The sequence below is a fragment of the Pagrus major genome, chromosome 24 (genome assembly GCF_040436345.1).
Source record: "Pagrus major chromosome 24, Pma_NU_1.0".
Classification (NCBI taxonomy): domain Eukaryota; kingdom Metazoa; phylum Chordata; class Actinopteri; order Spariformes; family Sparidae; genus Pagrus; species Pagrus major.
Genome location: NC_133238.1, coordinates 4,412,909 through 4,434,492, shown reverse-complemented (window position 1 = coordinate 4,434,492; position 21,584 = coordinate 4,412,909). Strand labels below are relative to the sequence as shown.

The 21,584-nt window shown below is 40.1% G+C and overlaps 1 protein-coding gene across 1 annotated transcript in view; it reads left to right on the top strand.

Annotated features, from left to right (window-relative positions):
- The first annotated feature begins 377 nt into the window (after window positions 1-377).
- ptgfrnb (prostaglandin F2 receptor inhibitor b) overlaps window positions 378-21,584 on the top strand; it is a 96,431-nt gene continuing 75,224 nt past the window's right edge. The window contains exons 1-3 of the mRNA XM_073462205.1: window positions 378-662; window positions 12,143-12,255; window positions 13,388-13,646. Coding sequence (XP_073318306.1) covers window positions 617-662; window positions 12,143-12,255; window positions 13,388-13,646 — 418 coding nt within the window. The 5' untranslated portion in view covers window positions 378-616. The remainder of the gene's footprint in view (window positions 663-12,142; window positions 12,256-13,387; window positions 13,647-21,584) is intronic.

The following is a 21,584-nucleotide window of genomic DNA, read 5'->3' as shown; positions in this document are numbered from 1 at the left end:
TTGATAAACCACTGAGACATGAGCATCAGCAGTCATTTAAACAATCCATCACATGAGAGGGCTCCAGTGTGTGACATGTAATAACGTCTGATACCTGCAGGCGACCGTAAACCCCTGACACAGACGCTGACAATCCCTGAGACAGACACTGAGAGACTGCTCTGAGTCCGTCTGTCCATCCGTCCGTCTGTTTGTCTGTCTGTCTCCACCTGGGACCTCCCTGCTTCCCTCCACTCCTCCTCCAGCTCGTCACCTAACTTCCGGCCACTGTCTCTCTGCCTCACTTCTCAATCAGCCTCTCTCTCTCTCTCTCTCTCTCTCTCTCTCTATCAATCTCGCCTTCATTCCCACACACACACACACACACACACACACACTGACCGACCCGGTCCAGTGTCAGTGTGCGGATACGGATGTGAACTCCGTTTCTGTGGATTAGGACCCGCGGTGTTCATCGGTTTTGCTGTGCGGCTCCGCCCGGTGTGTGCGGCGGACTCCTCACATCTGAGAGTTTATTGGATTGACCGACAGCGGCGGGAGAGGACTGCTGTTCCCTCACAGGACAAAGAGAGCGACCGGCCGGGGAAATTAAGGGAAACAGGAGAGACGAGTGAACATGGAGAAGTGTCTCCTCGTTGTCGTCTTTGGTCTTTTAATGCTCGGTAAGAAACGTTTCTTTGCTTCACTGTTGATAGCTAATTAACTCCGATGCATGTTGGCATTCTCCAGCAAGGAGAACCCAATGTTAAACCCCGTTTAGAAATATGTCAATTAAATGTTCGCTTGCTTGTCGGCAAACGTACTTGTCTTGTAAAAGATCAGTTAAAGCGTTTTCCGTATCTTTAACATCCACTACCTAGTCCGGCATACATCAAATTCATCTTTTAGCACGCAATTACAATCGATTCTAAACCTTTACAAGGGTTCACACTGCTAGCTGCTGCCAGTCGCTGTGTATTTTGAAGGAAGGGGTTCGGCTGTGCAACAAGCAAACAGATTAGAAAACTAAAAATGTAAGTGCGAAGGAAGCGTCGTTTGGTTTACTGGATCATGCCGAATTGAAGGATGGATCAGAGACATTAAAATAAATCATTATGCTATGTTCTTAAAGATTTCTGCATGTGACGATAAACAAAAATGCCTAAATGCCATGTTGTTAAACGGAGTCTGGCACCATAGTCTCTGGCTGTGAGGGACGACTGAACCCTTCAGCAAGCTTCTGGATAGATTTTCCCCTTTCACTGTTCACAACTTTCTCACGGTGTGGAAACTGCTGTACAGTTGGGTTTAGCTAATGTGATGAATTAATTTCGATGGATGAATAATTATTCACTGAAGACTATGACTGAGACGGTAAAGAATTCATATTTAAGGCCGGTAAAAGTTGACTTTTTATTCAATAAATGACTAATGAATAATACATGACCGAGTGAGGAGTGAGGTAGACAATAGTCCAAAGTTTGATGCGTTTCCTCCCATCTGAGTCAGAAGGCTGTACTTCAATTAGGGCCAACATGAGGTGATCCTATTAGCCCACTTAGAAGTCAAACCAGACTGGCAGTCATGATTAGTCTCATTATTTTTGGCCTTGTATATGTTCCAGAGTCAAACCAGGCTGACTAATTATCAGACTGGTTTAAACCAGGGCCAGGCTGGTGCTTAGTCATTAGGCTGGTTTCACCACAGTGACAAACCAGGGCTTGTTCATTGGCCCACCTTGGGGCCAAACAAGCCTCAAACAGAGCTTACCGATCCAGCCATATGTTTGTGGGCATAACAGTGAATGTCACAGGGACTCTCTCTTGTGTGTGTGGGAGAGAGAGACGTGGCTTAAATTAGTGCAGTGTAAGATGATCAAATGTCGCCAGCTCTCCTGTGGTGTGTGTGCGTGTGTGTGCGTGTGTGTGTGTGTGTGTGTGTCTGTGTCTGTGTCTGTGTCTGTGTCTGTGTGTGTGGTGACGCTGCTAATGGAAAAGTGGCCACAACACACAAACTGCTTGAACTAAATTGAAAGAGAGATACCACAGACAGGTACCAGGGTGAGGGTTACACTCCTGACAGTGTGCAGTAGCCAGTCATATCGTGGCCACACTGGCATGAAATCTGCTGCACATTCAGACTCCCAGGAGGGCAAAGTCTGCTTTAATGTCACCACCACACTTTCTGTTTCCTTCACTGTGACAGCCTGTAGAGCATTTGCATTTCAGTCTGAGTTACCTTGACACATGACGGCTGTCTACCCTCATATTGTTCTTGTATTGTACCACGGACATGTCTGTTGGTAATGTGTTGTTGTTGTTGTCCATGTTGGTTACAAACAGCTGTTTCTGACTTGGCAATATGACGCAAATTAATATACACCAATCAGCTACAACATTGAAACCACTGACAGGTGAATGAATAACATTGATTATCTTGTTACAGTGCAGTGTTCTGCTGGGAAAACCTCAGGTGCTGCCATTCATATTAGGGATCGACTGATAGGGTTTTTAACCCATATTTGGAAGCGATGTACACCGATCAGCCTCAGCATTAAAACCACCTGCATAATATTGTGCAGCTTTCCCTTGTGCAGCCAAAACAGCCATGCCATGAGGGGGTGTGCTTAGTCCACAATGGTGTTTGGATGGGTGGTGCATGTCAAAAGGCATCCACATAGATACCAGGACTCAAGGTTTCCTAGCAGACCATTGCATTGTAATGAGATGATCAATGTAACTCACATCACCTGTCAGTGGTTTGAATGTTGTGGCTGATCCGTGTATATTTGCAATAAGAATAAAAATATTGGCATTGGCATATTGGCATATTGAGTAAACAGTGATGGAATCGAAGTACAGTTTTCTCAAGTACTGCACTTAAGTACAACTTTGAGGTACTTTACTTGAGTATTTCCGTTTTCTACTACTTTGTACTTCCACTACATTTATTTGATAACTTAAGTTACTTTGCAGATTGAGTATAAACATTATTACTTGTGACGTGTAACCAATCAGAGAGTGATATTGGCAGTACATTGAGACAGATAAAGGATGCTGCATCAGAGCCAAAATATTTAATTTTTAAGTTGATTTATCAGCAAGAAAAAACAGATATTGGTTAGAACTGATAATCAGTTGTAATGATGGAAGTGTCCTCAGCTGAACCCTTGGATTGTTGTGTTTCAGTGTAGTAGACACAGAAGTGAATTAAAGCAACAATGTAAATGACTTTATAGATATTCAGTGAGCAAATTAGAGTGCCTCTAGAGGCATAGACATGCTATATTTACTGTGTGTGCTCATTCTTATTTTCTTACTTTCTTATTTTGGTCATTCCTGGGACCCTCTTCCCACTGCCACCATTAAGACTAACAGGTTCTGTGCCATCCAACAGTAATGGAATGGTTAAATGTGGAGATTACTGAGCCTTTGCTGGGTCTGTTCTCTTGTTTTAGAACTAATATGAACTGACCACTGAGACTTTCAATCAGAGTGCACACATTAAAATGCCACTGTCGTCACCATTTATTATGTGGATATGCACACGCTGTCGGCGGACAGCCAACATTAACCTGTACAGCTTTGACCTTGGAGCAGATGATGAGAAACTAAAAGCACACTTACCATTAAGCTTTCAATTTTTTGGCATTTATTAATACAGTCTGCTTCAAAGTGAACTTCCCTCAAAAACAAACTGGGTTCTGTCAGGGCTAATCTACTGTCTGGAAGTTGAGGGAACAGTTGTTTTTTTTAGTATTGACCATCTGAAATTTGAAGTAGAACCAGATATGTATGTGGCAATCAAAGTACAGTCCATAATATGCATCATTTGCTCTACATCAGTGTCTCTCAATTCTGTTCCTGGGCCCCCTGTCCTGCATGTTGTCGGAGTTTCCCTGCTCTGACACACCTGATTCAGATGAAGGGGTCCTTATCAGGCTTCAGCAGAGCTTGATGACGAGCTGATGATCTGAATCAGGTGTGTTGGAGCAGGGAAACATCTACAACTTGCAGGACAGGGGCCCAGGAACAGGATTGAAAAATACAATACAAGGTTAATAATCCAGTGAGAGTTTGTCTTTAAATGACAGAAATGATCAAAGCTGATTGTATAAACAAGGGTCTTCACTTATCATTTTTACACTTTACATTTTTTTTACAGATTAAACAAACAAGACACAACATGTTCATCAGCAGGGCTGCACAATTAATGGAAATATTATTGAAATCACAATATGTACAAAACCGCATTATAATGATGTAGTGTAGAGCTGCAGAGATGTCCTGGATTTCAGATCTTCTTCTCTAGATGGAAGAAAACATGTTTGTTTGGTACAGTCCCCAACAAATGTCACATCATCAGAATTTTAATAGTTGTTACAGTGAAAATGAAAATTGTGATGCAAAATGATCATTCCTACTAATCATTAATCATATCTCAATTGTAATTTCTGTCAAAATAATCGTGATATGATTTTTGCTACTTGGCTGATTTTGTTATCTTTTCTGTTTCTAGTGTTAATGCTAAGCTAAACTAACCATATCCTTGTTGTAGCTTCAAATGTAGGAAGGATGGAGGAATATCTCCTGAGGTGATTCAGGGAGGCTCAGCAGCATGATGTATGGTACTAGTGCCATAATTTTTGTTGTTTTGTTTTTGCACATGACTTTGTAAGGGGTACAGCGGGATAATATTTCATCTCTGTACCTTCTTGTACTAATTACATGCACTCTGTGTCCTCCTGCCTCATGACCCATGCTGGCAAATGTCAAATGCCACAGCTGTGGTGAAAACGGATGAGGTTTCTACCAAAAGATTGCTGGTATTTCCACTCTGGTGTACCAGAGCAGTTGAGGTGGTGGCTATGTGACTTTCTCTTCAGCCTTGCCACAAATTTTGTGTATTGCCTTGTCCAAATTGGCCAGCTATACCTTTTCATTTGATTGAAAATGTTCCTAAACTGGGAACAAAAGTTACTTTTGGATTTGTGACAAGAGCAGCTGCCATTGTTGTGGAGTGGGGAAGAGCTGGCCAATCCTACTCCACATCCAGTCGACACTCAGGTCTCACCCACCCATGACACACAACATCAGTGTAGCAGGAATGTTGTCCGAATCTATTGGACCTTCACAGCAGGTGCACTCGATGGCATGGTACCTCGTCCTTTCTCTTCCACTCATCCCACATGTATGAGTATGTCCTCTTTTTTAAATTGTTTTTATTATTTAACTCTCTGGGTGCCTTCAAATCAAATCATGTGGCTTTACAAACTGTACAGTGAACAACATCCTCTGTCCCTCGATTTGAGTGAGGAAAAACTTGCCATGTTGAGGAAAAAAAAGAAGATGGAAGAAACCTCAGGAAGAGCCACAGAGGAGGGATCCCTCTCCCAGGACGGACAGACATGCAATAGATGTCACGTGTACAGAAAAGAACAGCAAATCACAGTTTACAAGCTGCAAATTATAATATAGGTAAAGTATGTGGATCCAGGAGATGACTGAGCAGGACGAGGCATTGCCAAGTGGTGCACGAGCCACACGAACTCCTCTCCATCGTGGTGACCTGGAAGAGGGCAGGACACACAGGATAATTGGCAGTAAAACAGAGAGATGAATTTTGAGAGCATAATGCACCAGTCGAAATATATATATATAGTATAATAAGATCTGACATGTATGATGGGGCAAGGCCGTGTACAGTTTTGTATGTCATCAGCAGCACCTTAAAGTCTGATCTTATATGTATTGGGAGCCAGTGCAGTGAGGCTAGGATTGGTGTAATATGATCAAATTCTCTTGTACGTGTTAAGACTCTAGCTGCAGCATTCTGACGAAACAAAGGCATGAATCAGGATCTCTGCGTCAGCTGTAGACAAGAAGGACCTAATTTTAGCTATGTTGCGCAGGTGGTAAAAAGCAATTGTGGTAATTTCTTTTGATGTGCTGATTGAAAGAGAGGGTAGAATCAAAAGTCACACCTTGATTCTTGACTTGAGTTGAACTTTGAGAAAAAACACAGTTGTCAAGAGTTATGGTCACCTGATCAGAGTGGGAGCAGTGACCAGCATCTCAGTTTTATCTGAATTCAGGAGCAGGAAGTTTTCTGACATCCATTTCTTCACTGCATACAAGCATGTCTCTAATTTCATGATTTGAGATTTATCATCAGCTTTTATGGGCACATACAGCTTAGTGTCATCCGCATAGCAGTGGAAATGTATTCCATAACTCTAAATAATTTGGCCAAGAGGTGAAATATATAAAGAGAAGAGCAAAGGGCCCAGAACAGAGCCCTGGGGAAGTCCATACTTCACATCAGTAAATATTGATGTAGTATTATTGTAAGAAACACATTGTGTTATTTTGGACAAGTAGGACTTTAGCCAATCGAGAGTAAGGCCAGAGATGCCAAACTGACTTTCAAGTCGGTTTGACAATATGCCATGATCTATGGTGCGGAGGGGAAGTGGACGTTTCGCGTGGCACAAGTCAGATGATAACTGCATTAACCATGTATAATGAACAATGCACTAACAGGAATTGGAATTTTGAATATTGCAATATTTGAATATTGAATATTGCAGTAATGCACAAAAAAACACAGATGTATTTCAGTTGCTGATCCTCAGACAATATTCAGACAGGATTTTTTGAGTAAAATTAATCACTTTGTCATTATAGCTTGAAATATGGCTGCAACAAGCTTTATTGTCATCTTATTTATTTGTCATCTTATAGCACTCGCTACATGATTCATTTTTTTCACTGTTATAGTAACATTGTCACACTCCCGGAGACAAAGTGAGGGATCCATCAGTCTGTGGTTTATATATGAAGAATGCCTCAGACCACTCCTGACAGAAATAGTAAACAGGAACTGAAACATACAGCAGGTTTTATGTGGGACTTATTTCATTGTGTCTTGTTACTTACTGAAGCAGAAAAAGCTCACAGTCAGCAGGCTCTCACACACATAACACCCGGCCAACTGCCAAAAACTCAAGCATTGATGGACCATACAAGCACAGGACTTGTTTATGAGGCACTTTATTTAAACCAACGCTGATCCAAATTTCCTTCCATTTTTGCAGACTTCTCAAATGTAGCAGATTTTAGTGACGTCTTAACTGTATAGTATGCAACATTTCCGCATTAACATGTCTAAAAACAACTAGACCTTTGTTAAATATTTTGATGAGTTGTGTACTTCCCAAATGTTTACAAAAATGCGTAACCCAGAGTAATCAGTAATCGGATTTAGAATAATTGCGCATTTTTATTTGGTTGCCTATCTATGACCCTCGGGGAAAGACGGTAAACACCAGGGTCCTCAATTCTGAAAATCTTCTTAGATTTACACTTAAATTAAGTCTTAAGATCATGTCCAGCTGTGTGCAGAGCTTGAAAAACCTAAGCAAGTTCTAAGAATCCCATCTGTAACTTACACACTGTGATCTATAAATCTCTAATCCCCTGACACTGACAGCACCTGTCTTATGATTTACCCTTATATAATACAGCACAGATGAGGGTTTAGTCAGGAGTAGAGATGGACCAAAAGAGAAGATAAAACTTTTTGGAAGATGAGATCATGTTGATGGTAGAGGAGACTGAAGCCAGGCAACACATATTACTAAATGGACACTTTGCTCAGAGATGAAATCATTTCCATGTCAGAGTAAGGTTTTATGAATAACTACTTGTATGTAGTTTTCTACTGAAGTTAGGATCAAAATTGATCACAAGTCTGTTTCATGAGTCCCGAGATGGTATGTCAGAGAGTGAGAAAGGAGGTGGGCGACCACTATATTGTTGTTGTATTGTTGATAGATTGTCATCAGCAGTTGTAGTTGTTTTACATTGACAACTCCCACGATCCCACGATACTTTGTGATGTCATCAAACTTTATCTCTTCATCTCAATGAAATACGATTGAAAAAAATGACAGAATTGCTATGTCAGGTAATATTTGACCCAATAATAAGTTCATGAGACTATGAATCTGACCAAACATTTTACTTGTTGTTCTTTCAGAATTTGATAGTTTCTGATATGATTGGTATGGACACAGTCCACTTCTCCAAATATACCAAGGGTCAATACTCAGTCCAAAATGACCAAATGTGTCTATTTCTAAAGATGGATTCAGAGGATTGAAGCACTTTTCAAAATGATAAAATATTAAGTATGAAAAAATATTCTGAAACTGATCTTTATGGCTGTTAACTTTAATATAAATATGATAGAAATTTTAATAAATAGTATCACAGTGAATGTAATCTGACAGTATAAATCATCTGCGTTACACATTGGATAATATGTTTAAAATATAAGAAAATACTTAAAAGTACTGTGTGTTGAACTTTAAAAGGGAAAGTTCAGTTATCAGGCAAAGCTGAATTATGATTTGAGTTAGGGCTCATCTGACATTTTTCAAGACCTGTGCCATTACGAAACCAAAAGAATGCTTCCTACAGTACCTACATTTCTGTTGTAAAAACATGTTTTTATTTTCTAATTAAAAGACAAAGTACGCTTTATTACAACTTGGACTGGACTTGTTTCAGTTTCTTGAAGACGTACATTGTAAGTGGGTGATAAGTAATGTCTTACAATGCTGTTCTGAGTTCTCTCCCCAGACAGCTTAACAACCATTCACACCTGGGCTCACCTAGCCTTTGCAACCCACATGAAGGCTGGTTTGACCAACGACCCACAAGCGGCCCTAATGACTCTGAAACTCAGAGCTCACACTGAAATGTCTTCAAGAAACTGAAACATGTCCAGTTGCCTATGATACAGCACCTAGATTTACCATGACCTGGATGACTGAGAACCTTCATCAACAATATTGATTATGATAAATTTGAACATACCAAAGTATTCTTCTCTCGCAGACTTGGACTTTGCGGGCTTGTTTTTTGGGAGTCTGAGAGTGCTGGGGGTAGTCCAAACCTATTCATTAATGGCCTCAAGTGAACTTTCAGTGAACACATGGAGAGGGCTCAGTCCACAAATCCATAGGATGCATCATTTGGATTCATCCTCAGTCACAGTTGAGCCAGGAAGTAAACTGTGATGGACATTTACTATAGACATGTTGGTTCATAAATTTACACCTTTCATTTCTCTTCCAAACAAGTTAAGTTAAGCTTGAGGTTTGTTTCTAACCTGTCTAATTGTCTGACTGCTCCTGTTTCTCGACCTGTTGGACCTATTTCAAGTGATGTTGCTGTGTTCCCAGTAGAGGTCGACCGATAGTGGATTTTTAAAGGCCGATATAATAACGATAGTTTGGAGCAGGAAAAAGCCGATAGCCGATTAATCGGCCGATGTCACTCATGTAAATATAATAACATATAATAACATATAGCTATTAGCTATATGTTATTATATGTGATTAATATATAATTAATATTATATAATATTCATATATTTAATTTAAACTTGTATGTGTTCAATATCTATTAAAATCTACATGGATGATTTAAGTTGCACTTTAATATGGGGGGAAATTAAGTGATCCTTCACATTTTTGTGAGTGATGGCACTGTGTGCCATAAAAAATAATAATCACAAAATAACACTGGTTAAACAAGGCGTATAGTGAAAGGATTTGAACTGTGATTTTCTCATCCTCCCATAGTCAGGCTGTAACCAGTAACCAGCTATAGGGATGGTATGTTAGGATTTTATCTTTATCTTATCCATACTCTTAACAGTCCTGTTCTTTATCAATACTAAAGAATGGTTTGTTTTTTTAATTTGTTTGTTTTTAGTTAGTTAGTTTGTTTTTTAAAAGAATAAATTCAGAACAGGAATTCATTTATATTTCAAATATAACTACATATTGTTTCCACTGCAGCAACAGTAAAGTTTACAACAGCAAAGTCACTATATAAACTCAGTAATATCTGGAAACAAATCGAGGGGGGGCTGGTTTGTCTCAGCCAGCAGCTAAAGTTTACAAGAAATTGCCAAATTTTAAGATTCATGGCAAACTAAGATGAACAGACTACACACAGACAGCTTTCATTTTAGCGTGTTCTTAACAAGCTGTTAATTGTTAGCTTAACAAGCACTGCAGTCATGTAGGCTAAAACATGCCGGTGGAAATGTCGCTGTTTATGCTGAAATATGATGCACGTTTATGCTTGTTGATGTTTGTTGACTTTCAACTCGTGAAGGTTTTATTGCACTTACAATAACACGTGTCGTCGTCTCGAGTTATCTTCTTCACTTCTCTCCTCTCTCTGCTGCCGCTGCATACGCCCGTCTCTCTCTCTCCCATGCTCTCTCTGTTTGAAGAGCAGCCCCGCCCCTCAGTGATCAGAGCGACAGGGAGCTTTTTTTTTTTTTTTTTTAGAGAGACAGAGAGCAGCGCAGGGAAGAAGCAGTTTATGGCGCTGTGGAAAAAAACTGCAGCCATCGGCCACTATCGGAGCTAAGTTCTGCCGATTCCGATAGTTTGTAAAACTTCCTATCGGCGTGGATTAATCGGCCAAACCGATTAATCGGTCGACCTCTAGTTCCCAGTGTGCTCACCAATTGCTTTGGTGAGTACAGTGTAGGGATGCACTGATCTGGTACACATAATTGGTATCAGTGCAGACACTGACCTTTTCTGATCAGGTATGCTATGGCATGACCAGTCCAGTTTCTTGGTTAACACCTTTACAAGATTCAGTTCTTCCTCCTATCAGTTACATTCATTCAATCAATCACTATGGGCTGACACAGTTTTTTGTGCCAAAGCAATCCATGACCTCATCTTACCCTCCAAAAAAATAATCCCAATTAGAGTGATGATTGTAAATTTACATTGAAATAAAAGAGGGCACCAATATCAATATGGTACTCGTTATTGGCAGATACCCTGCTGAGCTGAAGTATGAGAATTGGTTTGAGGACAGAAAAAGTTGGAGTGTATGTCAGTGCATCTGTAGGAGCCGGGGCTGGGCAATATAATGATATTATGTGTATATCTACTTGTTTTGATACATTATTTGTCACCATATCGATATTAAGGTATTTGGTCCACAATGTTGCAGTATTTGATTTTTATGCCCAGTCCTAACATTAATCAAGTGTTTCTGAAGAGATTTCAAAATATCAAGATACATATGTTTTGCAATATTGTTGTAATGCTATATTGCCCAGCGAGAGAACCGATGGCCAGAGCTACAAAAATAAAACACAAGAAGGAATAGACTTTAACCAAAGAAGACACATCTCAACAAAAGCACCTGTTTATACGAAACTTGTCTTAATCAAGTCACCTATAACTGGCAAAATAAAAATATAAAGAACAGGTTACCTGCCAAGAAAAAGATAATGTTCAACTGTCGTTCCTTAGCACTGTTGGTACATACAAAGCGAGAGAGCTGAGCAAGGTCGGAGTTGGAATGTGGAGGTCTGGAGCCAGATTTCATCAACCAGGAAGAGACGGACTCTACTGAGCTCAGTCACACTCTGCCGTGTTGCTACATGCTTCAGTCAGTGAGTTTTACACTCACACATTTAGTTTGACTGAGGAGGAATGTAAACCAGATGGCTTGATCTGATACAACCAAACCTTCAAATGTAACCTAACTGCATTAATGATATGATAAACAATGGTGACTAAAGTAGAGAGGCACTTTTATGCATAAATCTCACTCTTGGTTTCTGACTCTGGGGAATCTTTGAAATTTTCTAGAGTGCTGATATATAACCAGTGGCTAATGTTCTTGCCAAATAAGATTATGCGGGCATGAGATGTACGTGTGATCATGCACATGGAGTGGATAATCAGGTTTTTGTGGGGGGGGGGGGGGGGGGTTGGATGCTTTTGAGGCCAAATTTCAGAATAAAGACCAGGTAATTGAGGATGGCTCGACCAGTTGTTGGAAAACAAATTTGTGGCTCAGTGAATCACTACAGATAACTTTGGTTTGTCTCACTGTGTAGAATAAAGATAGTCAGGTTTTTTCTTGGTGAAGTTGAGTTGGACAGTAAGATGGACCGACCCAGCCTCAGTTTCACTAGTTTGTTTCTGCTCGTAATATTGATTGTGAAATGATAGCAACTGAAAACTGTTTAACTATTTATACTCAGCCGTGAACTTTGTCTATAGTTATATTGTTGTGTTTTGTTAAATATTCTCTCTGCCCCAAAGGTGGGTGCCTGGCCCGGGTGGTGACGGTGTCACCTGGTCCATTAATTCGGGTGGAGGGTCAGTCGGTCTCCATCAGATGTGATGTCAATGAGTATGGGGGACCTCGTGAGCAGGTAAGCGTCTTATATTAGCCTTCATATTAGGGCTGGAGGATATGGTGTCAAAATAATACACAATATAAATCTTGATATTTTAAATATCTCCTCTAAAGCTCTTAAAATGCTCAGACTGGTCATCACAATCAAATATCACAATATTTTTGACCAAATACTTCAGTATTGGTATTGTAGGAATGACCATTGGTACAAAATATGAACAAAATGAGATTTCATTACAATGGCTTATTGGGTAAAGACAAGTATTAGAACAAGTAGGAGAATGAAAGAAAATAACATCACTTTACTGTAATGCAGCCTTTAAAACCAGGAAAAGACAATATTTATGACATATAACCAATTAACCATATCAACATCTAAGATGATACATAGTCTCATATCACTATCACCATAGCGATATAATATTGATATATTGCTCACTCCATATTACATATGGATGCATGTCATCCTTCTGTGGCATGTTTCTGACAAATCACAATTTTAAAGGACACAGCTGATAATGATCTGTAAGAATGTGCCACACATGTATAGTTAATTTTTTTGAAATAAATGTTAAATCATTTCCATATCAGCTGGGCTCCATAGTTTTAAGCAAACATTACTCAAGCAGGAGTCGACTGTATGTTTGATTTCAGTGTGACACTCAGGTGTTTCTTACCCTTCTCTACACATAGTTATACCTCCAGCCTGTTGTATTAAACTATTAAATTCATCAAAAGGAGTGCTAGTCATGGTCATCTGATCATATGTTCCTGATATCCTTCTACAGAGATGACAGTTGAATGTGAGGTTTGCACCAGGGGAAAGCTAGTAAAATCTTGATTCATCCTCTGGAGGATTAGAGTTTGATATGAAGTATAAATGGGGATTTGTCCACATGACAGTGTTTGAGAATTGGTTAGGTCAGATTCACCCCCTGAGGTCACCGACATCATGAAGTCTGATCCTCTTCCTCCTCCATTGTCATCTTGAGTTAACATTATTTTCTTCAACTAAAGTCAAGAAACTTTCACGCTCAAATGTTCCTAATGTCTCCATCAGCTGCACAGTTCCTCACTTTATTCAGAGGTGAATATACTGTAAAACAAAATGTTGTCTCTCGTGATTATCATCCCACTTTGTCCTGCAGGATTTCGAGTGGATGATGTCCAGGGATGCCAACGCCCAGAGGATAAAGATAATCTCCACATTTGACGCCAGCTACTCCAACCCATCGCTTAGCAAGCGCGTTGCGTCTGGCGACATCTCGGTGGTGCGGCTGCAGGACAATGAGGTGGAGCTGAAGATAGCAGAGGCGAAGGCACTGGACGCCGGTTTTTACTGGTGTCAAACACCGAGCACTGACTCCGTCATCAGTGGCAACTATGAGGCTCAGGTCCAACTCACTGGTATGGAAGAAACGTGCGTGTGTGTGTGTTTGCCACATAGTGAGGACCAGAGGTAGTTTTTTAACCTGCGAAGTGAGGACATTTTGGTCCTCTTACAGCCTCAAAAGGCTGTTTGGAGCCTACATATTGGTTTTAAGGGTAAGGTTAGAATTAGTAGTGTAGAAGTACAAGTGTGTGTGTGTGTGTGTGTGTGTGTGTGTGTGTGTGTGTTTAATTTAATTAAATGTAATAATTCACAATAGCATGTAATCATCTGACCAGGGCTAGCTGTCATGACTGTGTTTTACAGTGTGTTTGGTTGTGTATGAAGCTAACTTGCTGTATTGGTTCATTTAACAGCTATCCCCATGACTTAGTGATGCTCTGCTGACCATGTATATATCCTCCCTTACACACACACACACACACACACACACACACACACACACTCCTGCTGGTTTTAGACAATTATTGGCTTGTAATTTGGCTTTTACAAGACACACAACACACTCATACAGTCACGCTCGTGGTGGGGAGCAGATGTCAGGTGGGAGAACTTGGCTTGTGTCAAATGAGGTCCAGGGAGAGAGAGATTTGGGGAATGAAACACAAAGGCTGAGAATATAAATACCATCATATGACATATAATGAAAGAACTCCACAAGGACTAATGATAGCGTTTCTAGTATTAAGCTGTCTATAATGAGTGCAGACATTTTGTTGCTTAGTCTTTAAAATATAAGAAATTGTAAAAAAAAAAATTAAAAATACCCATCATTACTAGTCAGCACCCAAGATGTCATCTTCAAATGTCTGTTTTGGACAGCAACAGTCCAGTATTTTTGGAGAAAATTATTAATTGCGGTGTTTCCCACAGAATCAGACTTTAATTGTGGCGGTGGCTGTCCAGCTGGGGTGCCATGGAGCATGCACACTCGAGATTTCTAACTTCTTCTAACTAATTTTTAGACTTTCCAAATTTTATTGGACAGTAAAACAAGTCATTTCACGGGGGTTGTGAGGCTTTTATTACCGTCTTACAGACGCGTCTTTCACAATGTTGGAAAAAGTCCCCAGTGCATCACATGACTATGTAATTACACGGCTTGGCCATGACAAAAACTGGCTTCAAGGCCTGGGGCTCTTTGTGGGGGCTTGATCTCAACGACGAGGCCAGCCGTCTTCTTTGCAGAGGAAGTTATGGTCAAGCCAACTGCATTAAATAGTCCTTCTCTTCTTCGTTGGTTTTACCGGCGGACTAAAAACCACACCGCCATCCACTGTATCGGAATATATAGCATCATGCTATTCACTGACGGGTGCCTGTCCTGAGTGAGTGAGAATGCGATGCGCAGCTTCAGAAATAGAAAATCAATGTGGTGGCCAATGTTGATATTGTGGCAGACCACCACAAATAAATTAATGTGTGGGAAACACTGAATTGATTGTCAAAATAGCGGACAACTGTTTTTCTGTCAAAGGACTAATTATTGAAGGTTTTTTGCCTGAAGCTAGCATACTAAAAATAACGTCAGATAGAAAGCCAGGGTGGTGCATCCTTATCAAGCCCCCAGGTAGAGCGCCAGGCTTTGACCAAACCATGTAATTACATGGTTACGTGATGTGCAGGGGCCTCAAAAAGACTTCTCCTACATTGTGAAAGAAGCCTCTGTAAGCACTGATCACTATGGAATGATTCAGCCCGATAACATTTGAAATCTCCAACGCTCTTACTTTGACAACACCTGCAGTAGGGCTGGCCAATATCTCAACTTTTTAAGATACATCTATATATTTTCAAACGGGATATAGTTTTAGAAAATACTGTTTATTTTGATATTGGGGTTATGTTGCACTACACATCGCATTTTTTCTTGAAAGCCATGCCAGTTTGCGTCTCATCAACAGTGTGATAAAGGCCTGTATTTTGCACATGCTACACAGAAATCTGTCAGTGAGATGAATGGAATTACTGTACCACAGTAGCACCTGTGCAATACAGTGTTGTACTGTGTGTGTGTGTGTGTGTGTGTGTGTGTGTGTGTGTGTGTGTGTGTGTGTGTGTGAGAGAGACAGAGCCACTTGTTTTCGTCAGGTGAGGGTTTGTGTGCTTGTTTGTGTCTGAGGTGTATCATAATGCATCGCTTTTCTACTTCATGGTCGTAGTCTGTTGTGTGAAAGTGACTGTCTGAATGTGGCAACAGAGGTGTTGATAAAATACAGTGCAGTGACGATACAGACATTTCATACACGAGACATGTATAACATGGACAAAGTCTCTCTCTTTCTCTCTGTCCATGCTATATGCATAAATAATCTTGATAACTAAGTAAAGGTAGTACTGTACTAAAGTATACTATACTACAGCTTTGTGGCCTGCGCTGCAAAATTTTCAATCACTGTAGCTCTAAAACATACTTTTGGTCCATATCACCCAGCCCTAGGTCACTTAAGTAGAAAACTTTTGTTGACATGTGTCTTTATGAATAAGAGCTCCATAACAGCTTGGGGTATTTGTATTAATTAATGTATTTATTTGTTCGTTTATTTGTATTTGTATCTGGCTAGTACTGCAAGTTTCGCTCTTGTAGAGATTCTTAGACACACAGTGGATGTGTGTCCAGAAACAATCTCATGGTTCCTGACGATCGTCTCCAGCCCTCACTCTGCACATTTTTAATTTGGACTGTTTTCTAATGCAGAAGCAGAAGGAAAGGGAGAAACCCATGCTCAGCATTTTCCTTTGAATTTAATTGGGTTTTTCGCTCGCAGTAATTACACACATATTTTGGTGACTGTCGGTTTACATCCCCCTTAACCTGAGCCCAAACACACAGGCTGTTTAAAGATGGCTCTTCCTTATTTAGAAACTATACATTTGAGTGCTTCAGGAACATTTCCTCCTGTGAACTGTCAAGTTTGAGAGGTGAAGTCACAAAGCGGGATTGTCTGACAGCAGGTTAGTTAGCTCCATAATGCACCATCATGTTCAGCTGCTCTCTGCTTCCCAGCATGGCTCCCCAGACACCTTGTTAAATTTAGACCTGAATTAACTAGGCAGCGCTGTTTATGTGCCAGAGAGATGGTGTTGTGTATGTGCAGGGCGTATGTATTAGTGAGCGGTGTGTTTTGTAGTGCACGGAGGGAAGAATGTTTGTGTGTGTGAACGAGACTGTCAGTCGTTAACCAAGATGATGAGTTAGATTTGCTGCTGTAGGGTTTATACCAGTCGAGACTTGTGCACCACGCTCATGAACACACACACACGCACACACATTCCTTCCATCGGCCCACTGAGGCTGTTTGGTTATGTAAGAAGCAAGTGAAGTACAGTTCGCTGAGGGTTTGAAAACTCCTTTCAGGCTAATTTTAATTGATAGAGCAAATCGCAGATTATTCGTCCTGCCTTCGTTATCTGCCAGAGACACTCACATCACTGCAGCACAGCAGCACTGCTCTATTCTCTCACTTCCACTACAAGTCTTATTGGTTTCCATTACTGCCCTGTTACATCCACATGTCAGAGTTACCTTAAAGACCCAATAAAAGTACTTTAACCCTGTTGAACCAAACCCACACCTTCTTCTCAGAGTCGTGACACACTTATACACATATCCCTGGAGTCTGAGCTACTGGAGCTGGACAGACATTTGGGGATTTTATTGATCTTGTATGTTGTGTTAATTTGTTTTAATCCAACTCTCTACACAATTTATACTGGGTTCAGACTGCACAATATCAGCTTGACAATAGGCCGACCAGACAGAACTTAAGAGGTGGTTTGATCAAAATAAATGATCCTTGAATTGGAATCAAGAAAAGGATGATCAAATAAAAGTTGTTATAGATGGTGTTCACATGGAAAGTTGTAATACCGGTACCGTTGTCCAGCCGAGATGATCTGGTAATGCGAGGGCTTTACAGATCCAGTCTGAACTGCTCATGGGCTCATCGGGCCACTTCAATAATATCAAACACGTTTGATATTTATGATTTAAAATCTGGATGATTACTAGCAATGAGGCACTTGTTGACTGCGTCTCACCACTCATCAGCAAGTTGTACAGCAAGTTGTTGCACCACACTAATCTCTATTTTGTTTACATCTGCTTCCCCATGAGATCACGTGAGAGGGTTCAAATGTGAGCCCAGCTTCAGTCTGCAGAGCCATGAAGCCATAGTGCTGAAGCCCAACCCCTGACCCCTGGAGTTGGCTGTTTATTCAAAATGTATTAACATTGAACTGGTCTTTCCAAATTGCACCAAATTCAACACTGCACTTCCTTGGGTCCTCAGCAACAAACCTTCTAAGTGTTATCTGCCAAGTGAACGGTTCTCGAGATATGCAAACCAAAGACAGACGGAGATTTATAATGTTATGTTTGATATTTTAAACATTTATTTATAGGGAAATTGAATCTATATGAATAAAGATTCACACTTAAGATGACCACTTAACAACAGATGTTTTCATCATGAACATAATGAATTTAGCCATTGATGACGCAGTGCTAGGGCTGGGCGACATGGCCTCAAAATAGTATCGCAATATATTTAGGCTGTATTGCGATGCATGATATATATCTGGATATTTTGAAATGTCTTCAGAAGCTCTTAATAAGTGCTCAGACTGGACAACAAAATCAAAAATCACAATATTTTTTACAAAATACCTCGACATTGATATTGTGACTGTTGGAACTTTGACAAAATATGTCAAATAAATCAACACAATGATATTTCTAATCAATTATCATCAGTAATGTGGATATAATGACTAAGTGGGTAAATACAAGTATTGGAACAAGAATAACAGTCTGGTGAGTTCAGAAACTTACATCATCTTACTGTAATGAGCCTTTTGAACCAGGAAAAGACAACACTTATGACATATCACCATATAATGATATCCAACATCGACACCTTATACAGTATAGTCTCATATCAGGATAATGATATAATATTGATATACTGACCATCCCTACTGTTATCCAGTATTTTACTATTATTTACCATCTTAAGCTGAGACACTTAAAAATCTGAATTTCCCACAAGTCACGAATGTGCCATGAATGTAGGTCCCACAATGCATAGCTTCGTGCTCCATATTCCAGGCCATCTGCCACTTCTTGGATTCATTTCACGATTAGCTTCCAAAAGAGATCATTGTTCACTATTGATGTCAAAAATTTGGGGCTGAAACTTGAGATCTGAAGGAGTTTAGAGCTTTGATATCTGTATTAATGTGTTTGTAAGTAGATTGTTAATTAAATATCATACCTGAAGTCAATATAGTATACGTGGAAAAAGACACACCCCAGCTCTCACTCATAATTTCTCTTTTTTGTCTATTCATATGTGAAGGAAGGAAATAAGTTGAGGATAATAAAACACAGCCTGTAATTTGTGTTTAGCAGTCAGCTGAGCCTGCCACTCAACCCCCCGCATCCTCACTGCAGACATGTCATTCATCAAAGCATCTTTTCTCCCATGTGGTGAGAAGCAGAGGTACTTAAAACTTAATTGTATTGTTATTGTTGTGGAGGCATTTGAAAGCAAAGTTGTTTCCCAACAGGAGAACCAGCAGTCAGAAGTGTCACTTTTTTTTAATTTCCCCTCACAGAGTGACTCATAAACCTTCTTTATGCATCAGACTAAGTTTAAAAAAACAAACCAAAGCAGTGGCGAAAGTTTCTGTGGTAAGACCTGCTCATATTTCAGGAAGCTGAGAGCTGATTTGAAATGGGAACATTTTCATTATTAGAACAAAGTGAATGAGTGGAAGACACTTTACAGTGTTACCTGAGCAGGCAAGTCATTAGCCTTTATGAACACTCTCCTGGGTGTGTTTTACACACACACACACACACACACACACACACACACACACACACACACACACACACACACACACACACACACACAGCTTCTTTATCTGAAGCTGCATGTTTGCTAACTCTCCTTCAGCCAGTAACCTTGACAAGAGTTTGACTTTGAAATTGTGCCGACTGACATGAATCCCTGCAAGGTTACCATAATCTTAACCATACCCCAACTAAAGGAACAGTTCACCCAAACAGTAAAATCCAGTCATCATCTCTCCCTCCATCAAGTTTCATAGTAGACATTTCGTTGACATTTCTGGAGCTTCACAGTAAAACAGAGTTGCAACATTCTCCTAAACAACTGAAGTAGCTGGAGACTTGATTTAAAACAGAAAAACAACCAAAGAAACATCAAATGTCTCCATACTGCTTGTCTGTCCCATACTACCCTTTTATAAGCTGAAATCTTCACTGTAGCTGCTGAGATAAAAGTGTTAGCATACACCCTGTCTGCTGTGGGTGCACAAGCTCGACCACATGTTGAGGGTGTAAATAATGTCTGTTCAAATCAGTTTGGGCTCTCGGGGCTTCTGGAGATTTGAATTACACCGGACGAGCTGTATGGAGCCTTTTTATAGTTTTTTGGTTGTCTACCACATTATAAAAAGCTTTTGTGGACTACTAAACTTCACCTGACTTTCCATCAGCATGGGGGGAGGGGATAATGAATGATTTTTCAGTTTTGGGTGAACTTGTCCTTTATCAGACTTCTACTGGTGTATAAATGTAGGAAGTCATCATAATTATGCTTATGTTTTCGCCTGTGTCTGTTTGTTGGTTGGTTTATGTTAGCAGGATTACACAAAACCTTTTTATCACTGCGAGATAGGGCGGCTGTTGGGCCTTGGTGGCGGTATGCACTCTACTGAGTGCCATTCTAGTTAGGGTAACCCTAACCCTAATTCTTATGATTGTGTCCTTCCCCCTAATAATTGCCTGCAGTGAATGGTTGGAGTTTAATCTTAAGCCCTTTATTTCTAAACATTTAGTATTTTTCTGTAACATTTAAACTCCCTTTGATGTTATTTTTCTATTCACATGTATGCACTTCCATTTTAACATGTCTGCTTTTAATCAGACCTGCTTCTCTGGCTCATCCTCTTTCTATATCTGTACCGAGTTTTCCTTTTTCCAACATCGAAGTACTAAAGGATGGAGAAGGCAAAATAACTCAGAAGGCACTGCCTACCTTGCTGGTGTCATTATGTCATTACTTTAGTTTCTTCACCCAAAAGCTATGCAGTTTTTTATTTAAACAGATCATCGCGAAAAACAAGTTCTTCAGAAAAGGCTTCCAGTAATAGAGAAATGAGGAGAAAATGCAAATATGTCGCTGACTATCCACCAAACCAAATAAACAGCTCTATAAATGTATTTTGTGTTGGGTTTTTTTAATGAGCAAGAGGTTTTGTGTACTCTAAACTCCAAAGGGTGCCTCAGTGCTTGATGTCTCACTGTAGATTTAATTGACTTGTAAGCTCCATTGAAAATTGGACCAACCTGTGCTGCACTGTCACTCAGCAGCAGCCTTCATAACAGCCATAACTTGTTATCAGTAGAAGGGTTTTACTGTGAGGCAGCTGCAGGAATACAGAATACTAGCAAAGTACACAGACATGCCAAGCCAACAGAACTACGGAAATACAGAAATTCATACTGTGACACTGACCTCTTTCTGCTAAATATTTACTTTTAAAAGCAAAGATATCCAAATGCAATGAAAGAAGAACACACAGTAAAGGAAGAAATACGAAACAAAACCTCCATTCTGCTTGATTGTGTCTCCATATACAGTCTATACTGGTTTTGGTCTTTTTTTCTGTATTTGACGGGTCCAAAATCCAAGAGCCCCCTCATAGTATGGGATCCAATAGCTTTGTGGGGACCAAAATGTTGGACTCCATAATGTAGATCATTACATTTTTTGGTGACGACTTAAGCCCTTTTCACACAGAGACTCCATTCGCATTATCGCCGCAGCAAAGGCTCACCTTTACGTCACCTTTGTTTGTTCACACTGAACCAAAAGAGGCGTGACGGTACACATCATGAAGTGGACATCCAAATTTTTTTT